General features: G+C 38.9%; 1 protein-coding gene and 1 long non-coding RNA gene across 2 annotated transcripts in view; both read right to left on the bottom strand.

Annotated features, from left to right (window-relative positions):
* LOC5563749 overlaps nucleotides 1–20,018 on the bottom strand; it is a 636,451-nt gene that overhangs the window by 114,365 nt on the left and 502,068 nt on the right. Inside the window, exon 17 of the mRNA XM_021845713.1 lies at nucleotides 1,605–1,743. Coding sequence (XP_021701405.1) covers nucleotides 1,605–1,743 — 139 coding nt within the window. The remainder of the gene's footprint in view (nucleotides 1–1,604; nucleotides 1,744–20,018) is intronic.
* LOC110676726 lies at nucleotides 12,352–12,852 on the bottom strand. The gene is made up of 2 exons (XR_002500657.1): nucleotides 12,633–12,852; nucleotides 12,352–12,575 (listed from the first exon to the last, which is right to left on the bottom strand). It is a non-coding gene; the product is annotated as an uncharacterized LOC110676726 (long non-coding RNA).

The raw sequence follows: 20,018 nt of genomic DNA, 5'->3' as shown, positions 1-20,018 counted from the left end.
GGGATCAATGAGTCTGTGCTACAATTCTGATGTACAATATGTGGTCGGATACCTATATTTTTTATTAACGACACTTTACCCTCGTCAGGACGTTCGTGTCGGGAGTTACCTATATTGATACGTCAAAAGTGAGTGAAAAGTTAAATATTTTCTATTTTTTTATATTTTCCCAATATTGGCCGTAGTAGCCGTCATTGAAAATTTCAGCAAATCTCAAGATAAATCAGATATTAAAACATACAACAAAACCCACTCTAAAGCACACAACACAAAAAAACAAAACAAAATTTTATCAATTAAATCAATTAATAACTAAATCATAGAAAACCTTGAATAAGGCAAAACATACGCTGAAACGTCGAAAGGTTGAAGCAGAAGTGTTTTAGCTACTTAACGACTGATAGAGACAACAATAACCAGAAAGAAATATGCTATCACGGTCGATAGCAATCACAATTTTTTTCAGTGTAGTCACCACATAAACCTAAACTAAAGTACGAATTTTTATTTCATTTTATTTTCCTAAGAAAGCTTTTTGAGTACGCTTAGGTACAGTGTATAAATATATGTATGAAATATTACGATCATGTAGCATATTTCATTCAAAGTATGCCTTGTGTTTGCATTGAACTCTTTATATTTCTAAAAATATCTAAATTTGACACACTGTATCAATGAAACTACAAAAGATCTTTCCATGATACTTCATGGATATCTTAATAAAAGTGTTAACCATGGCATGATGTCCGAGAAAAACTATAACAACAAGTCATTTGTGCGATTATTGGCCACCTCATAGTGGCAATCGCCGATTAAAAATACAGTCCGTGACAAAAGTTTGTTACCAAATGCTGTTTTTTTTTTCATACAAAGTGCTCAAGTTCGAAGATCTGTTTTCAGCTTCTGGTAGTCCGAATTGGATGACAAACTACAAGTAACCTGAAGTTTTGTCTGTAGTAAATTCATTAATAAATTTTCAAAGAGTTTCAGAAAGTTGTTCAAAGGCAAAAGTCGGAAACCGAGAGATTTTTAAATTCAACTAAAAACAATTAGTTTTAAGAGGTTGGATTGTTCTGCATTTTTGCGTCACTAAATACACGTAAATACCCACAACTTACCGTTTTCGAATCAAATCAAAAAATCTCTTGGTTACTTATCTTTGCTTTCGAGCAACCTTCTGAAAATCTTTGAAAACTGACTGAAATTTAATGATGTCACTACAGACAACATTTCAGGTTTTACAGTTTGTCTTCCAAATTTCAGCTAATTCTGACTACCAGAAGCTGAAAAGCAAATCCCCACACTTGGGAATTTTGTATGAAAAACAATTTTTGGTTACTCACTTTTGTCACTGGCTGTATGTCGGCGCCCAAGTCTATTCCCAACTTCAGACTGGCATTGTAATGCAGAAACAAGTTGAAATTTACACCCATCACAGACGCTATCCCAAACGCAGAAAAGGGAAACTTTTGGAAAGTGTGGTTCATTCCAAAGGGGGCGGCAAAAGTGCATCTGAGGGAGAAATGGTCCATCCATTATGGACCATTTTGCAAACTCTTCAATCCAGAGAGATAGGTGCGGCGTGAGGAGTGAAGTATACTTACGTTGTAGTTTTTCTTGGCCAGCAGTACCACAAATGTGCCCGATAATGGGCAAATGCATCTCGTAATGTTTTCCATCAAATTCTCGGTGATGCACAGGTCGGTTCGCCACGTTGGTTCGAACGTTGCCTTGGCGTCGTATCTGCGGAAAAAAAGGGTGGAGAATGAGAAAGCGAATTGTGAGTGCATTCAATGACGGTTGATAATTTGTAGTAAACTTCTGTGAGTACTATATTGAAGGGGTGAGTTTTTTTTATTATATTCAATATATATTTTTAATGGTTACATGAGCATGATTGACCGCTCGCAGTTGCTACTCCGTTATTGCAAAAACAGCTGTACTTACACAGGGAACCAACAGACGCTACTCGGGATAAGAAGCATCTTCAATGTATAAGTACTGGTGTTCTCATGATTATAACAAACAATAACGGCGCCGGATGCGCTCGAATGCAGGGTAATTTGGAGATAATAATAGAGATAAAAATAGAAAATCACTGTTTTCCTTTGATTCCTTGAGACTGGATGCCAAACCAAAGCGAAGATAATAATAGAGTTTAAGATGTCCAGCCTAAATCCAGCAAATTTGAAATTACTAGACACGAATGGTGGCGCCCTTTGCTTCTTCACTTGCAGCTTCGATATGTTGGTCGAACAATATGTCTTAAACATCGAATTGATCACTTGAATTCCTTTCAAATTGTTCATGGTAGCAAGATAAATATTCAGAAATGAATTGGATTGCACAGCACGAGATAAAGATGCACACTGTCCAAAATTACATTAGCTTTGAATCCCCATTTTGCTGATTTCTATTAGCATTCTGATCTAGAAAGATGTCAAGATAAAACCTACATTTAGCAAACATTGGAAGATTAATGCTCAGTGTCTTATGATTCACTTCGTAGATTTACAATATGTAACCGACCAATGAGTGGAGTAAAATAGAAGCCGAAGCTGTGCTATTTCATAGAATCGTCGTCTTATAACACATCAGCTGTCGAGTTCTCATGCCATATTTAACGGCAGTTTCACGGCATTTGAACACGAATCAAGTCCCAGGCTTGTTTCCTCGGAATAAAGCAAAGACTCTGTAGTTGACATGTAGCTGGTATTGCGGTGGTACGGATCTCAATGTATGCATGTACCGTAACCGTTGTAATACAGTGGAATCAATGTTTGTGTTACTGTTTCCTCCGACCGAAATAGAAGCCTCCTTCAACCATAAGAGGATTATCACCCAAGGACTGTTTTCTTCCGATGGTCATCACTGTGCAAAACACAAATAAATGCTACACTCTTTTCTTGGATGGGACTCCCTTGTCACACTAGGTAGTAGACAGACCAACAACATGCCACGGAGGCTTGATTGGAGATGGAAGACGTCTCGCTGTCTGTTTGCTACTTTTTTTTTTGCCGATGCTAGGCCAAGGGCATATACCTAAGAAGATAGGATTACATGTCTAGTTTTTGAAATTGAAGCAAGACATGAATGAAATAAACATTGATTTGGTTTCCCATGTCTCATTCGTCAATTACAGCACGTGGCAGGTTGACATTATTCTCTGTTGAAAATGGAAAGTTTTCTGTGCAACTTAGAAGCATGTTTTCCATAACTTTATTCAACATTGTCCAATCGCATTCGTGTGGTAGGCACGATGATACTTGGTTACCGAAAAAGCTTAAGAAACCATTCATCGACAAAAAAAAATTAAAATAGTCGATTTTTTCGTGTTTTTGTTTTTATGTTATAGGGTAAGTGTTCCCTTAGTTGTGGGTGCTACTATAGTTGCGGTAATGCCGTTTTCATTGATTTTGTTATATTAGCCACCAAACCGACACTGCCAATCGATGTATTGGCTTGTTGATACATGAAGTAGTTGAAAAGAGAGTTCAAATTGGTTCAAAACTGATGAAATATCACTAAAAATACTAAAACTTTTCTTACTTGTACCAATAGTTGCGGTGAAGTGTTCCTATAGTGGAGGAACCCATAAGAAAACAACGGATACCACAACTATAGGAACGCAAATTAAAAATATACCGAAACTAAAGGAACAGTGTACTAATAGTTGAGGTATTATTTTTCTCTGACATGTCGTGGATTACTGCGATGAAATCATATTTCTCATTATGTCAATGGTCGTTACTTCCCGTTACAACATTAACATGTACATTAATTGCGCTGCTTGAATTTAGGTGGTTAACTGAAGTTCAATCGTGCTTAGTACCTCCACTATTGGTACATCTACCCTACTGCCGCTTTACTTACTCATATTTTTCAACAGGATCTTGATTTATGCTCTGTTAACCAATTTCAAATATTTAAAACCAGGAAGCTATAAAAAACTTACTTTTGTTTCCAATATTACAACTTAATTTTTCATGTTCAAACAAGCATGATACACAGGGATTGAACTCTGTGAAAATTGAGTGTATCTCTCACTTATCGCTCTCTGTAACAATCATGATCCGTTACTCATCATGAGAGTCTATATACCGTCTACTGCTCAGCCCTGTCGTCGTAAAATTTGAGCTTCTTAGTCGTCCCTTTTTGAGGGGAGCGTTACTATAGCCCAGAGGGCGCTTCTATTTCCAGGCGTTATGATGTTTTCTCATAAGAAATATCACACATATTTTAGTACATAGGGATCAAATATGACGGAGGATATATTTGCTATGGGGTTTCGACTTTTAGTGTGTACATATCATAAACGGAAATCAAAAAACCCTAAGCAACATTTAATGTATAAATATTACAAATATCACAAATACTTCAATATACATTCCCAACAAAGGAGAACTAATATGCTTTTGCACGTATTTAGTTTGTATTCCATTTATATTAAAATATGGAACGAAGATATCAAGTACATGGGCTTAACATGATTCAGTTGATAAATTTGCTAATGTAAAAATTGAAAATTATTTACTCCTTATACCAATTGAAACTACCATAATAGTGCCTGTGACTATTTATTAGAGTCTAACAACTAAGACTATTACGATGTGCACTTTCAAATTTATCTCAATCCATGAAATAAACTCAGTATTTAGAACCTATCACTTAATGTAAAACGGATCATCGAGTGCAAATCCAAAAACCACATCGTACCGTTTATTTGAAAACGTTTTTGTGTCCGCCTCAAATTTAAATTTTTTTCTTATTTTCGGCATTTTGCTTTTAAAACAATATATTGTTATTGCATTTCGCTTTTTGAACAAAATTGTGAAAAAGTTGAGCAAATTGTTGCAACAGTCAAAAGTCAAAAGCATAATTTTGACAATATAACTTAATAGTATGATATTTTTTATTACTTGACTTTCTTGTATTCCTTTTTGTTTTATAAATTGACTAAGAGCGAAATGGCCTTGTACAAAATATGATGTTTGGATTCAATCAGAACGCCGAGTGCTAAGGACGATCTTCGGCGGCGTGCAGGAGAACGGCGTGTGGCGGCGAAGGATGAACCACGAGCTCGCTCAACTCTACGGCGAACCCAGTATCGTGAATATAGCTAAAGCTGGAAGGATACGCTGGGCAGGGCATGTTGCAAGAATGCCGGACAACAACCCTGTAAAGATGGTGTTCGCCACGAATCCGGTCGGAACAAGAAGGCGTGGGGCGCAGCGAGCTAGGTGGATTGACCAGGTACACCAGGACCTGGAGAGCGTGGGTCACAGTCGAGGATGGAGAGAAGCGGCCATGAACCGAGGGAATTGGCGAAATATTGTTGGCGAGGCTTTATCAAGATAATTGATGTAAAGCCAAATAAGTAAGTAAGTATTCAATCAGAAATTCGTTCATTCGGTTAATATTATTGGACAGTTTATGCAGCTGCTCAAACTCAGTTTTTATAAGCTTTTTGATGCTTATCTCAGAATTCAAAACGAAGCGCTAACGGTGAAACACGTTTTTTTTTCTGATAAAATTCTATATGGAGTCGAATTCAAAAGCTCCTTAGATTGCTTTGTGTTTCAAGAAATATATGAGAAGAAAGATACGTGAAGAAATACATAGATTTTTTTTCAAAAAACTGAGCTTTTTGCAAACTGTCAAGCCTAGGGTTCAGCATTTTGAGTTATTTTTTTTTTGTTTTTTATTTATGATGGTTTAAACTTGATTAGCCAGTTCATTCGCCTCGCAATTTTAATTAACCAAAACGCTTCTCCTCTAGTTTTATGAAATTGAAGCGAAATACGACACAAACTGTAATTCTAATTATGTATGCCAATGGTAATCACATTTCAGCGATCATTACTCAACCATAACTCGAAACATTTATTACGAAGTATTATGCGTATTCTCAGTCCTGTCAGACTAAGAAAATTTGATTAGGAAGCAAAAAAAAGTTTTAAAGTTAAGCAATAATAAATTAATACTTAATATTCAATGTTTCAAATGATTGATTATATTTGAACGTAAAGTATTCATATATTATTCATACATATAGAAAAATATTATTTTTTTTTTCTTTAAAAAAATAAATCAAATAATTAAGTTAACAAAGACTTTTTTTGAGTTTTCTAAAAGCAGGACATCTAGAACGTTCGAACTTTTTTTTAACTTTAAGAAGAGGTGTTCAATTTTCAGCCAAATCTTCTTTCTGGCAATACGTCCCCACTGGGACAGAACCTGCTTCTCAGCTTAGTGTTCTTATGAGCACTTCCACAGTAATTAACTGAGAGCTTACTGTGCCAATGACCATTTTTTGCATGCGTATATCGTGTGGCAGGTACGAAGATATTCTATGCCCTGGGAAGTTGAGAAAATTTCCAACCCGAAAAGTTCCTCGACCGGTGGTATTCGAACCCACGACCCTCAGCTTGGTCTTGCTGAATAGCTGCGCGCGGTAAACGGCTGGCTTAAATTATAATAAAATATCGCTCTTGAAGTGATATCAAAATGAAAAAAAAAGTCAACAATTGCTCTGGATTTCAATATATTTCGCAATGGTTTTATCTTTTGTAGTTTTACGTTGGATTTATTTGTGAATCTTGGAATTGTCAAGTATCAATTACAGAATGTTATCAAATATAATAACACGAAAATGCTACTCTTCTTGCATACTTGATTATGAAAGTTTACTTGAAAATTATTGGTCCAAAATAAACAAGGATATGAACTGACTGTCATAAGAACATATACCGTCGGACGGGGCTACTTTTGATTCCAGGGGCTACTTTGGACACTCACCTTTTCTATTTATTAGCAGTGTTAATATTAATCTGAGCAATTTTATGTCTTCAGCACTTTTATTAACCAATGTATGCTCAACCACTAGGCATTAAGGGTATGCGAAATACCGAATGATTCCGTCAAATACGCTTCGAAACGAAATTCCGCGGAATTCCACGGAACTCGCACAGGCGAAATTTGTATTTTGCTATTTCGTTTCGTTTCGCCAAATTGTTAAAATATTTCCACGGAAAATTGAAAACAAACGGAATAAAACGGAATTTCACGAAATTCGAGTTCAATTTCGAACAAAAAAAGCAAAGCGTTCGCTTCTACTCCTAGCAACTACAGTCAAAAATGGGTCCGTATCATGGATCAAATCGACTATCATAGATCAGAACACTATAACAGCAAATTATCTGCGAGGCAAACGAATGGTGTGCTAGTGAAAGCATACGTTTTGGCGTTTCTTTAGGAATCGTCTTATCATAGGTAGATTCATAACTGTGGTATGGGTTTTAATCGTTTTAATGCCCCACAAATATGAATCAACGCTTCTAGGCATATGTATGACATTTTATTTCCTACGAATGGAACAAATGTGTTTAAGCATGTTATTGTTGATTGCAATGCTGTATAGATTTATGGTTCGCGTAGGTAAAATGGGTTCTGCGCAGTGAATCAATTGTCACCCAACACGCGGCAACAAATACATTGCCATCTCCTATTCCTGTTGCAAAATTCCGCAACATCAGTTTATCATCACTTGAACAGAATATGACAAAGATCGATCACCACGTGCGCAGCGATTTTGTGGGCTTCGCATTGCAATTTCGAGCACTTTCTTCATGTTGGTAAACATTGACACACTATGGAACAGCATCCATAAAAGAAATTTGTTTTTGTGTTTAAAATAACTGATTAATCGCGAGTTGAAAAGGTTGCAACAATGTTGCGCCCTGTGATTGTCATGACAATTTTGCTTTGGATTGTGTCCTTATCCGCAACAGTTGCAACAAACGGTTGTGAGCGAGCTTGCTTTGTTGTTTATTTTTCGTCTATTTTGATGACAATTAGATTCACTGGTTCTGCGTGATTCCTACTCTATTTGATGAGATATTCTCCATTTAATCCAACTTCGATCCATATCTGTGTGCTACCCATAACTGTGGGATGACTGTAGTCATGGGCGTAAATAGCCATCAAACTTGAGGGGGGCCACGGCCCCTTCTCATGAGAGATAAAAGTCGTAAAGGAGTTAGATAGCTTAACAATGCTTGTTTCGATAATATTTGTGAACCGATTATAGTGGCGCACTTTCATACAGAGGTAGATCAAAACCTAAAAATCGTCTAAAACCGACTGATCAACTTTCTTATATACCAAATGTCACTTTTATGGAAAAATAGTAAACATTTATTTAAAAATCTATGTTTTCGTTTTATATTGCTAAAATGACGTATTCAACCCAATCTTATAGATCTCGAATAGAATACAAGGATTTATAAGCAGATTATTATCAGGATTTACCTTTCCAATTCGATTTGAACTAGATGTTTGCAAAGTTATAAAACAAGATAAAGATTTAAATGTCTTACCCAAGCCTTTGAAGAAAAAAATGCTTGCTGGTTTGAAAATATGGATTATTGTTGCTCAGCATTTCTGTAGCGAACGATTCATTTCTCTTAACATCTCGAAACCAAAATTTGTACATAGGAATGAATAATACCTTTTTTGTTAGAAACTTTAAATCCTTAAGCTGTTTCGCTACCATCATATTGAAGGATTGAAGTTTTTTTTTATTCAAATAAAGCTGTCGTCAGCAAATTCGTACGATAACAGTTGTTTGAGATGGAAGGTATTTTACTCATGGATTTATTTATATCCAATCATAGTAAGGCAGAGCAAAAGTTCGACCTTAGTGGTATAATCAAAAATTTTATAAAAACAATAGCAGTTGAAAATAAATACCATACAGTGAACCTTCAACATATTTGCTATAATTTCGCTGATTATCTTAAACTTTTGCCCCATCGGTGGGGCTCGACACTTTTACGACAGACATACTTTATATAAACTTATGTTCACAGATAAATACACTCTAATTTTTCATCAAAAAGTTGCCCAAAGAACGTTTTTCGCAAAACTAGGTGAAAATGTAAAATGTTGGTGACTTTTTTCGCACGTTCAGGCAAATTTCGCTAAACTTGAAGATAATATGTGAATTTGGGGTAATTTGTAAATTTCTCTGCTAGATTATATGGGTCGAACTTTTGGGCCGCTGATTTGAACTTTTGCCACACTATGGGCCAAAAACTTATTCCAAGCAATTATGTAGTAACTAATACACCTCAAAGCATCCTTATGATGCTTAAAAACACTCTTAGATAAAAAAAATTAAAGAAGATTTTATCCTTATTTATTTCCATGTAATGAAAGTTTGATCAAAAACTATAATGTTTACGTCAAAAAACAACAAATAACCATTATTTTTCCAAATCTCAATCGATTCTTATGATATTTGAAGTGAAAGCAGGCATTACAATCTCATCTGATCGTAGAGATCATCTTCATATGGTGGAAAGATAGCATCTTCAATCCAAGAGCGCATTGGAAGGATTCCATCTTTCAATCTTATACATCCAGAGATTATCTTGACAACTCTTTGCTATGCAAATCAATTTGCTGACGAAAATTATCCAATAAAGTAATTTGTTGGGGATTTTTTTTTATTATCGGACAATTTGGGCCGGAGGTTCTCCGATTTGCATGAAATTTTCACCAGAGGTAGAGCTCGTGGATACATGACCAAAAGTGAAATTCAAAAAAAATGTAGTGGCCTATTTTCCCGGAAAAAATAGGCGGAAATTCATATCTCCTGAATTATACATCGTAGAACAAAAAGTTTTTAGTGAAATCGTAAGGAAATTTTCTCAGCAATCTATTAAAAATATAAAAAGAAAAACATTTCTCGGAAAATTTTCCACCATGGAGAAAATTGTCGGAAAAATAGCGAAAAAATTATCGTCTATATCATGAAAAAATTTCAAAAAAATATTTTTTGTTCCATCAATTCGTACTCTAACTTTCGTCCATAGACGGCAAAGTGGTATCTTTTACCGTTTAGGCGACAGAACTGAAAAACCGATGACCACCCGCACGCTTTCCATAGAAAAATGTGTTCTATTGTGGGCCTCATAACCATGCGCCAACGGCGGCAGTAATTTACACACATTGTAAGTGTAACGCAGTAAACCATCCTTTCCTTTCCAGTTTCGTCAATCGGAGCACTCTCTTTTGGTCTGTTCGGTGAATAGAAATATTAGTAATAGAACGCTAATGGCGCTGTTCTCACAAAACTGAATTAGTTTATTTTCACCTTTAACTGTATCTTTTTATTGTTTGTTCGGTGCCATGTTGTAGTGGAAGATTTTAAAATTTATTTGACACTTTGAGGACCGGTACTCAAGCTGTTAGCGCGTGGCAAACTAGATGTTGGAAACACGAACAACAGCGACATTAGCATTCTTAGGTTAATGCTTCTACTGTTCGGTGTTTTGTATGTCCTTTATTCGTAACCTTTACTATTGAGACCAACAGTCTTTAATTGAAAACGATCCTAACATTTAATAATATAGCTAATAGGAACTGACCCTCAGCAAGCATGGGAAAATTCACGAACTCACCCGAACGCCACCGATGAAAAATAGCAAAAATATCTGCTGCTATCGAACATTCAGTGATAGCTGAACCGTCCTAGGTGGAGTGTAGCATGAAAGCGTCGAAACCTATTGTGTAAAAGCGACAATCGGAGTAACGCGAAAAAAAGTGAATACCAATACACTTATATCTGCGAGGCACGAGTTAATGCACTTAGCATCCATTCGCCGAATGCATTGAACTGACTGAGAGGATTCCTACTCACTGAATCATTCCGTGGTGTGGACTGCCAGTCAGTGAACGCTCATTAGGGATCGTTCAAATATTACGTAACGCAACAGGGGAGGGAGGGTCTTATATAGTTTTACGGTCCATACAAAATTTTAAAATTTACCATACAAAAGCTGTTACGTGGGGGAGGTAGGGGGTCAAAAACTGACAAATTTTGCGTTACGTAATATTTGAATGAACCCTTTCCACTCAAACTCGAATGCCATTCGAACGGAATCAGAATGTAAACAATCATTCCTGGACAAACATTTCAAAAGGGCACATCGACATTGGTAAACATTGGCTTTGCAAGCCGCTGTTGAACCCAATTAAACTCGATCACACTACCAATAACACTATAAGGAAGAGCTAACACCAATCTTTCTGATAGTGGGGTTAGTTTGCGTGGGCGGGCTAAAAAGGGCTCAACAGCAACGTTTCTCAAAAAAAAAAGACTCAAGACCTCTTGGGCCCTTTTCAAATGTTTGTCGTTTATCCGAATTTGTAAGGCGCACCCATTGAATTTGTAAGAATGTAGCTTCTTTCGTTTCTCCACCGAGTAGGCATGCTGCCTCTCAGTGGTAATAAATCTGTTAAAGTGAAGCCGTTCGCTTGATTTGCCGTCCGTTGTATCGTAAAAGACATAACGTAGGAAAGATGTCCTGGCCGAAACACCATATTAACAATATATTCATAAGTTTTCAAAGAAAGTGGATCTTGAGATTTGATCCTTGAAACGTTACTATAATGATTGATTGTAACAAGAACTTCCCGTGCGGCTTTCATAGAGACTGTTAGCTTTAATACTAAATAACGTTGCTGATGAAGGGCACACAAAACACCCAACTGACCAATGGAGAGTGGTCCGATTGACGAAAAGCTTCTTCTGACTGCAAAGGAAAGGATGGTTCACTGTGTTACACTTACAATGCGTGTAAATAACTGCCGCCGTTAGCGCACGGTTATGAGGCCCACAATAGAACACATTTTCCTATGGGAAGCGTGCGGGTGGTCATCGGTTTTTCAGTTCTGTTGCCTAAACGGTAAAAGATACCACTTTGGCGTCTATGGACGAAAGTTAGAGTATGGATTGATGAAACAAAAAATATTTTTTTGAAAATTTTTCATGATACAGACGATAGATTTTTCGCTATTTTTCCGACAATTTTCTCCATGGTGAAAAATTTTCCGAGAAATGTTTTTCTTTTCATATTTTTAATAGATTGCTGAGAAAATTTCCTTTCGATTTCACTAAAACCTTTTGTTCTACGATGCATAGTTCAGGAAACATGAATTTTCAAAGTTTGAGGTATATAGAGAAATCGTTAAAATTCATCTATAGTTTTCCGGGAAAATAGGCCACTATAATTTTTTTGAATTTCACTTTTGGTCATGTATCCACGAGCCCTACCTCTGGTAAAAATTTCATGCAAATCGGAGAACCTCCGGCCCAAACCTGTCCGATAATAAAAAAAAAATGCCCACCAGTAAAAATTTACCGGAATCTGTGAAACAAACTTAGAGAGTTCATTTGCCAAACAATGCTTAAAATATTCCTTCATTCCGTTGCTGTCAATTCCAAAGCATTTCAAGTTTATTGGCATGTATGCAGGAGATATAAGCAAATATGTCATTGCAGCATTGGTTTTTGAAGGATATTTTATTAGAATTTAGCTTCAATCCATCTCAACTGAACGAATCACAAAGGAACAAATTTTTAAAATACATATATTTAAAATGTCCAGCTGAGGGGCCCTAGGACTGGCTTCCATTTTTTCCAGCATTTATATTCAATTTCAAGTAGAACGCGCAACTTTGGATGGGACTTTGGATCATGTGTTCACTGCTGTCTCATGCTGGAAAACCTATAAGAATATTAAATGAAAAACTGCTTTTTTTTAAAATGTATTTCTTTCACTAACCTTCGTTTGCCGTTTGCCTTCCAAACCCATTGTCATACGGTGTCATTGTCAAAACTGTTTTCCATAACCGCATTGATTACTGTGTTTTGAAGATTTCATCGAGCATCAAATGAGTCAAAGATATTGATCAAAGATCGATCAAAGAGCTCCAAGATTATATTGGGTTATTCGATCCATATCTTTCTCAGATGATCAAATGATGAGATGAAATGCAATGCCTGAGTGAAAGTCTCTTACTTGAACACTATGTCATTTATAAGCTTTGATTTGATTTGAGAAAGAAATCCTAAACATTTAATATCTTATCATTAATCTAGAAACAAGTTTTATCTATTTTTCTTACAAATAACGCAACGTCTTCTAATTACAGAAATTTTACATGAATGGATATATGTTTATAACGAAAAAAAAAAAACATCTCTGAACGGACCTGGTGTAGGACACACGTCGAGAACCTGGGATCGCATCCCATTCTGGAGGTAGTCACTTATGACTCAAAAAGTAATAGTGGCGACTTCATTTGGAAGGGAAGTGAAGCTGTTGGTCTCGTTAACAAAGACAAACAAAAAGAATTGATGTAATGCCCATTTAAACTATGTAAGACGCCTAAAAATTGGCACAAGAAAAAAATTTAAAAAATAAAAAAAAAGGTCATATTTCAAACACTTATAGAAGAATTGAATGCGTGTCTTAAAACAATCTTCAGTATGAATAAGGTTTTACGTTTATTCTACAGAAACAAATAGTAACATGGTCTTATTATCTTTTCAATCTAAAACTTCAGAAAATTGGTGTCAACATAACACTGAAAAAAATTGTTGCGACATCTACGATTTTACACGGTTTGGTGTGGTTTTTTGTACGAATCCGCAACTATCTTACTATATGTAAAGGAATTTGAATATTCACAGCTGTCACATTTGAATGCAACTGCTTCACTGTCGTCTACTTTCTAGCAGTTTATATCTGTTCCCGACGTCGCGGAGTCAAATTTATCGAATAGCTCATAAATTTGAATATGAAACATTTAAAAGTTCGCGAAAAATGTATACAAACAAACGTTCGTTTAGTGCACCATTGTTTATTTACGAGATATATTTTTTTTTTGTAAAACTTTACCATAACTCTCATACACAAACATTTCCCAGTAACAACGACTCGTTCTAGATAACTGATAACAAAATATCGCAGCTTGTTTTAAAATATGAATAGACTTTGATTTTATAATTAATAATACCACTACAAATGGATCAAGCCAGTTCTTCTAATTCTAAAACATGCTTCAATGAATTTCAATATCGGGAAAGGCAGAAAAGAAACAGTAGGTGACGTTTTAAAATTACATATTGCTATTGTTTGTCAAACAATAATCATCCATAAATTTATATTCAAAATGCATTTAATGCGTCTAGTATCATAAGTGTTTGGTACTAAAAACTAGTTTTAAGGTTCTGTATTGTCATTTCTTCTCAATTTTTTTGGGGGGTCCAAGCCCATGGTTCGGGGGGGCCAGGCCCCCCCTGGCCCCTCCCTATTTACGCCAATGACTGTAGTATTGACTGGTCCGCAGGATATGATAAACTGCACTGCCGTTGTAAAGTTTCCAAAAACGCCCATTTGCCCTAAATTCCTCGCGGCGAATAGCCCAGGAAAGGAACAACTGCGTTTGATGAACTACCGCAATGTTATCTTCCATAAGAATGAGGAGAGCAAAACCACGGTTTCCTCCGGGGAACATCGCGTGTCCTTTTGAGCAAATCCGTTAATATATCGCAAAAATTGTTTGTACACAAATGTCCAAAAAGCTGTGGAGCGTGAGTCCCTGATGTTCTGAATTTGCTCAGGGGGGCAGATTATTGATGCGCGCATTAGTTTTCTCTCTTGCTTTCCCGCTATGACGTCACTTTCAACTCTGCATAAGAACAGCAGGAGAATAGAAGATAAAACTAATTGACTGTTTAACGATAAACTTGCGACGACCGACGCGCCACCGTATTTCATATAACGGAGGTTATTAGAACTAACTTGGAGGTGATGATTTGGAGGTTATTTGGCAATTTAGAGGTTAAAATCACCTCCAAACACTAGCGATTTAGCGGTGGGATGTTGACGTTTGATCACGAATAGCACGCATCAATGAGTAAAGGCTCTCCGCGATTTCGTTGTTGTGTTATAAAACTCTACATGTAGCAGTAAAATCGCAGCGATTGTTTGTTGATATCGCCGTAAAAATCGCGTTGATTTGGGTGATCCAAATCCACACCTCAAATCTTCAAGAGCACACATCTAAAGAACCAGACTCCATTTAAGCTGAAAACTCTATCGATTGGTTACTCGATGGCCAGCTTGAACCGCTGTCGGGTTTGCTAGATTTGTGCTCTTGAAATTCTGAGGTATGCCTTCGATTTATATCCACCTTAAACAAGGAAGATGCATACATTATTTAATATCAAAAAATGAATCTAGGTTTATTCACGCTGTATACCACACCACCAACTCCTCTCTACTCTTATAACGAGACATAATTTCCTCACGACCCCCAATTAAAAAAAAGGGAATATTGATAATATATTATTACAAGTATTGGAATTTGGCCGCAAGGCAAAGATCTTAACCTTTTCAATACCGACATCAAGTTTCAAAATTCTCTAGTTTCGCCATCGTTCAATCGATTTTGATGATTTGTTTAAGTAAAAGTCACAAATCAGTTATAAATTTGATTCATGCATTGCATGCACCATCAAAATTGGTTCCGGATTTAGATTCAAGTTTGGTGGGGTACCTAGGGTATTTCACAATAGAAAAGCGCAAAAAAAAATTTTTTTTTGATTGTCGCACATCTTAATCTAAAGAGAAAATAAAATAAGCCAAAAATTAAATTTAGCTCATTGAAAGACGGATTGTCTGAACGAACATTGGTGAACTTTTCAATCTTATTTGCGGTTCTCTATGCTATGGCGCGGTAAATGGCTGGGCATGGCGTACCATTGGTACCTCGCGTACCTGCAGGAATAAAATAGACCCCTTTGTGCGGTCCTTAGCCTCTTGCCCAGCAACTCCTATCCCTACCTCCTCGTGGTACTGGCCGGGGTACGAGTAACCTTGGGGAAGATCGGGTAACCAACCCCCGGTGGGAACTTTGGTCGTATGCTGACAGGGAAGGGGGGGTTTGCTTTTGCAAACCTGGAGCGTCTGTACTCCACGTTAGGAGCGGCTCACAACAGCGTCTGTTCCCCATGTCAGGGGCGGCTGATCATCGTCCGAGTGCCAGAGAAGGACTCTAAGCTAAACTGCGCACTATGGCCCTCCGAACATTTAGGGGGAATGGTCCTCCGGAAATCCGGGGTTGGTGTTAGGCCCTGCGAGCCAGCCGTAAAAACACATCAGCACAGGAACGTCAACGAGAGAATACGGACCGGAACAATCGGCAAAGACCACAGCGACGAAAATGGACTAGCGATTGGAAACTCGGTACGTGGAACTGCAAATCTCTCAACTTCATTGGAAGTACTCGCATACTCTCCGATGTACTGAAGACCCGCGGTTTCGACATCGTAGCGCTGCAGGAGGTGTGCTGGACAGGAGCATTGGTGCGAACGTTTAGAGGTAATCATACCATCTACCAGAGCTGCGGCAACACACGCGAGCTGGGAACAGCTTTTATAGTGATGGGTGATATGCAAAGGCGCGTGATCGGGTGGTGGCCGATCAATGAACGAATGTGCAAGTTAAGAATCAAAGGCCGATTCTTTAACTTCAGCATAATCAACGTACATAGCCCACACTCCGGAAGCACTGATGATGACAAGGACGCATTTACGACCGCGAGTACGACCGCTGCCCAAGCCACGACGTCAAGATCATCATAGGAGATTTTAATGCTCAGGTTGGCCAGGAGGAGGAGTTCAGACCGACGATTGGAAAGTTCAGCGCCCACCGGCTGACGAACGAGAACGGCCTACGACTGATAGATTTTGCCGCCTCCAAGAACATGGCCATTCGTAGCACCTATTTCCAGCACAGCCTCCCGTATCGGTACACCTGGAGATCACCTCAGCAGACAGAATCGCAAATCGACCACGTTTTGATCGATGGACGGCACTTCTCCGACATAACCGACGTCAGAACCTATCGTGGCGCCAACATTGACTCCGACCACTACCTGGTGATGGTGAAACTGCGCCCAAAACTATCCGTCATCAACAATGTACGGTACCGACGCCCGCCCCGGTACAATCTCGAGCGGCTGAAACAACCGGATGTCGCCAATGCGTACGCGCAGCATCTCGAGGCAGCGTTGCCGGACGAGGGCGAGCTCGATAGGGCCCCTCTTGAGGACTGCTGGAGGACAGTCAAAGCAGCCATTAACGACGCTGCCGAAAGCGTTGTCGGATATGTGGAACGGAGCTCAAGAAACGATTGGTTCGACGAGGAGTGCCAGGAGGTTTTAGAGGAGAAGAATGCAGCGCGGGCTGCAATGCTGCAGCATGGTACGCGGCAAAACGTGGAACGATACAGACTGAAGCGGAAACAGCAAACCCGCCTATTCCGGGACAAAAAGCGCCGCCTGGAAGAGGTGGAATGCCAAGAGATGGAGTTGCTGTACCGTTCTCAAGAAACGCGGAAGTTCTATCAGAAGCTCAACACATCCCGCAAAGGCTTCGTGCCGCGAGCTGAGATGTGCCGGGATAAGGATGGGAGCATCTTGACGGACGGACGCGAGGTGATCGAAAGGTGGAAGCAGCACTACGATGAACACCTGAATGGCGCAGAGAACACAGGCACAGAAGGTCAGGACAGCGAAGGCGATGGCTACGTCAGCACAGCGGATAGCGGAAATCAACCAGCTCCCACGATGGGGGAAGTTAAGGATGCCATTCAACAGCTCAAGAACAACAAAGCCGCTGGCAAGGATGGTATCGGAGCCGAACTCATCAAGATGGGCCCGGACAGGTTGGCCGCTTGTCTGCATCGGCTGATAGTCAGAATCTGGGAAACGGAACAGCTACCGGAGGAGTGGAAGCAAGGCGTTATATGCCCTATCTACAAAAAGGGCGACAAACTGGAGTGTGAAAATTATCGTGCAATCACCATCCTAAACGCCGCCTATAAAGTGCTATCCCAGATTCTCTTCCGTCGTCTATCACTTATAGCAAACGAGTTCGTGGGAAGTTATCAAGCAGGTTTCATCGACGGCCGCTCGACAACGGACCAGATCTTTTCCGTGCGGCAAATCCTCCAGAAATGCCGTGAGTACCAGGTCCCTACGCACCATTTGTTCATCGATTTCAAGGCGGCATACGATAGTATCGACCGCATAGAGCTATGGAAAATCATGGACGAGAACAGCTTTCCCGGGAAGCTCACAAGATTGATCAGAGCAACGATGGACGGTGTGCAAAACTGCGTGAAGATCTCGGGCGAACACTCCAGTTCGTTCGAGTCTCGGCGGGGACTACGACAGGGCGATGGACTTTCGTGCCTGTTGTTCAATATTGCGCTTGAAGGTGTCATGCGGAGAGCCGGACTTAACAGTCGAGGCACGATTTTCACGAGATCCGGACAATTTGTTTGCTTCGCGGACGACATGGATATTATTGGGAGAAAATTTGAAACGGTGGCAGATTTGTTCACCCGCCTGAAACGCGAAGCAACAAGAGTCGGGCTAATGGTGAATGCGTCGAAAACAAAGTACATGCTGGTTGGCGGAACTGAGCGCGACAGGACCCGCCTAGGAAGCAGTGTTACGATAGACGGGGATACCTTCGAGGTGGTGGACGAGTTCGTCTACCTCGGATCCTTGTTGACGGCTGACAACAATGTTAGTCGGGAAATACGAAGGCGCATCATCAGCGGAAGTCGTGCCTACTATGGGCTCCAGAAGAAACTGCGGTCAAGAAAGATTCACCCCCGCACCAAATGCACGATGTACAAAACGCTCATAAGACCGGTAGTCCTCTATGGGCATGAGGCGTGGACTATGCTCGAGGAGGACTTGCAAGCTCTTGGGGTTTTAGAACGCCGAGTGCTAAGGACGATCTTCGGCGGCGTGCAGGAGAACGGCGTGTGGCGGCGAAGGATGAACCACGAGCTCGCTCAACTCTACGGCGAACCCAGTATCGTGAAGGTAGCTAAAGCTGGAAGGATACGCTGGGCAGGGCATGTTGCAAGAATGCCGGACAACAACCCTGTAAAGATGGTGTTCGCCACGAATCCGGTCGCAACAAGAAGGCGTGGGGCGCAGCGAGCTAGGTGGATTGATCAGGTACACCAGGACCTGGAGAGCGTGGGTCACAGTCGAGGATGGAGAGAAGCGGCCATGAACCGAGGGAATTGGCGAAATATTGTTGGCGAGGCTTTATCAAGATAATTGATGTAAAGCCATATAAGTAAGTAAGTATGCTATGTAGTCCAGGTTCAAAACTTTTTTTTTCGAAATTTTCAAATATTTTTAATGATACTCTCGAGGCTCAAAATTTAGTGAAAATGTGTCAGTTTTAAACAAAGAATCTGAAAATGAGATAATATCAACAATCCTTAATTCTTCCAGAAATCGTCCAGAAATTCCTGCACATATTTTGGAATAGGATCATTTCTTCAGTATTTGCTCTACAAAATAATAGAAATACCTTCAGTATTTTCTACAAGGTTTACTCTAAAAGTTTGCATTCATCCAGATTTGATCCCTCCAAGAATTAATTCACAGTTTATGCAAGGCTTTTCCAGAAAATTTATTAGGAACTTCTAAATTAACCCCAACAGGCAATCCTGGTTAAGTTGCTGTCGCAATATCGCTTGGAGTTTATTACTTTTGCAGTTCTTTTAAATTTATCTTGATTGATTTCTTAGGTATGTGTCGATGGATTTTTTTAAATTTAATTTAATTCAATACTCCAGCAAACACTAAAGCAAATATTTCAGTGATTCCTCTGTTCTACTTATTTTTCTTCTTCTTTCTGGCGTTATGTTCCATCTGGGACATAGTCTGCTTCTTAGTTTAGTGTTTTCATGATCACTTATCGACTTGTGTCCCCAATCACATTCATTCAAGCCACAAAGCATAAAGTACAGCAAAAAAATATGAATATCATTATTCCATGTTTTATGGTATATATTAGCATAACATCACATCCAAATGATTAAAAAAAATTGTAAGGCATTTCTAAAAATGAAATTAATTTCAATATTTTTTCGAAATTTTTTTAAATGTTTAAAACTGCTTTTCGACCCACTTCTTAGGTTTAACATTTAAATTAAACGCACTCATTGCATTATGTGAGTGTCAGATATGTTGAAATGAAACCTTATAAAGTTACTAAGAAGATTTCAAACAAACAGAAAAGGGTCTTACCAAAACATGTAAGGATTCCACTGAGCAACGCTAAG

The sequence above is a fragment of the Aedes aegypti genome, chromosome 2 (assembly GCF_002204515.2).
Source record: "Aedes aegypti strain LVP_AGWG chromosome 2, AaegL5.0 Primary Assembly, whole genome shotgun sequence".
Lineage (NCBI taxonomy): Eukaryota > Metazoa > Arthropoda > Insecta > Diptera > Culicidae > Aedes > Aedes aegypti.
The sequence above is the reverse complement of the archived record's forward strand: the minus strand, read 5'-3'. Positions and strand labels throughout refer to the sequence as shown.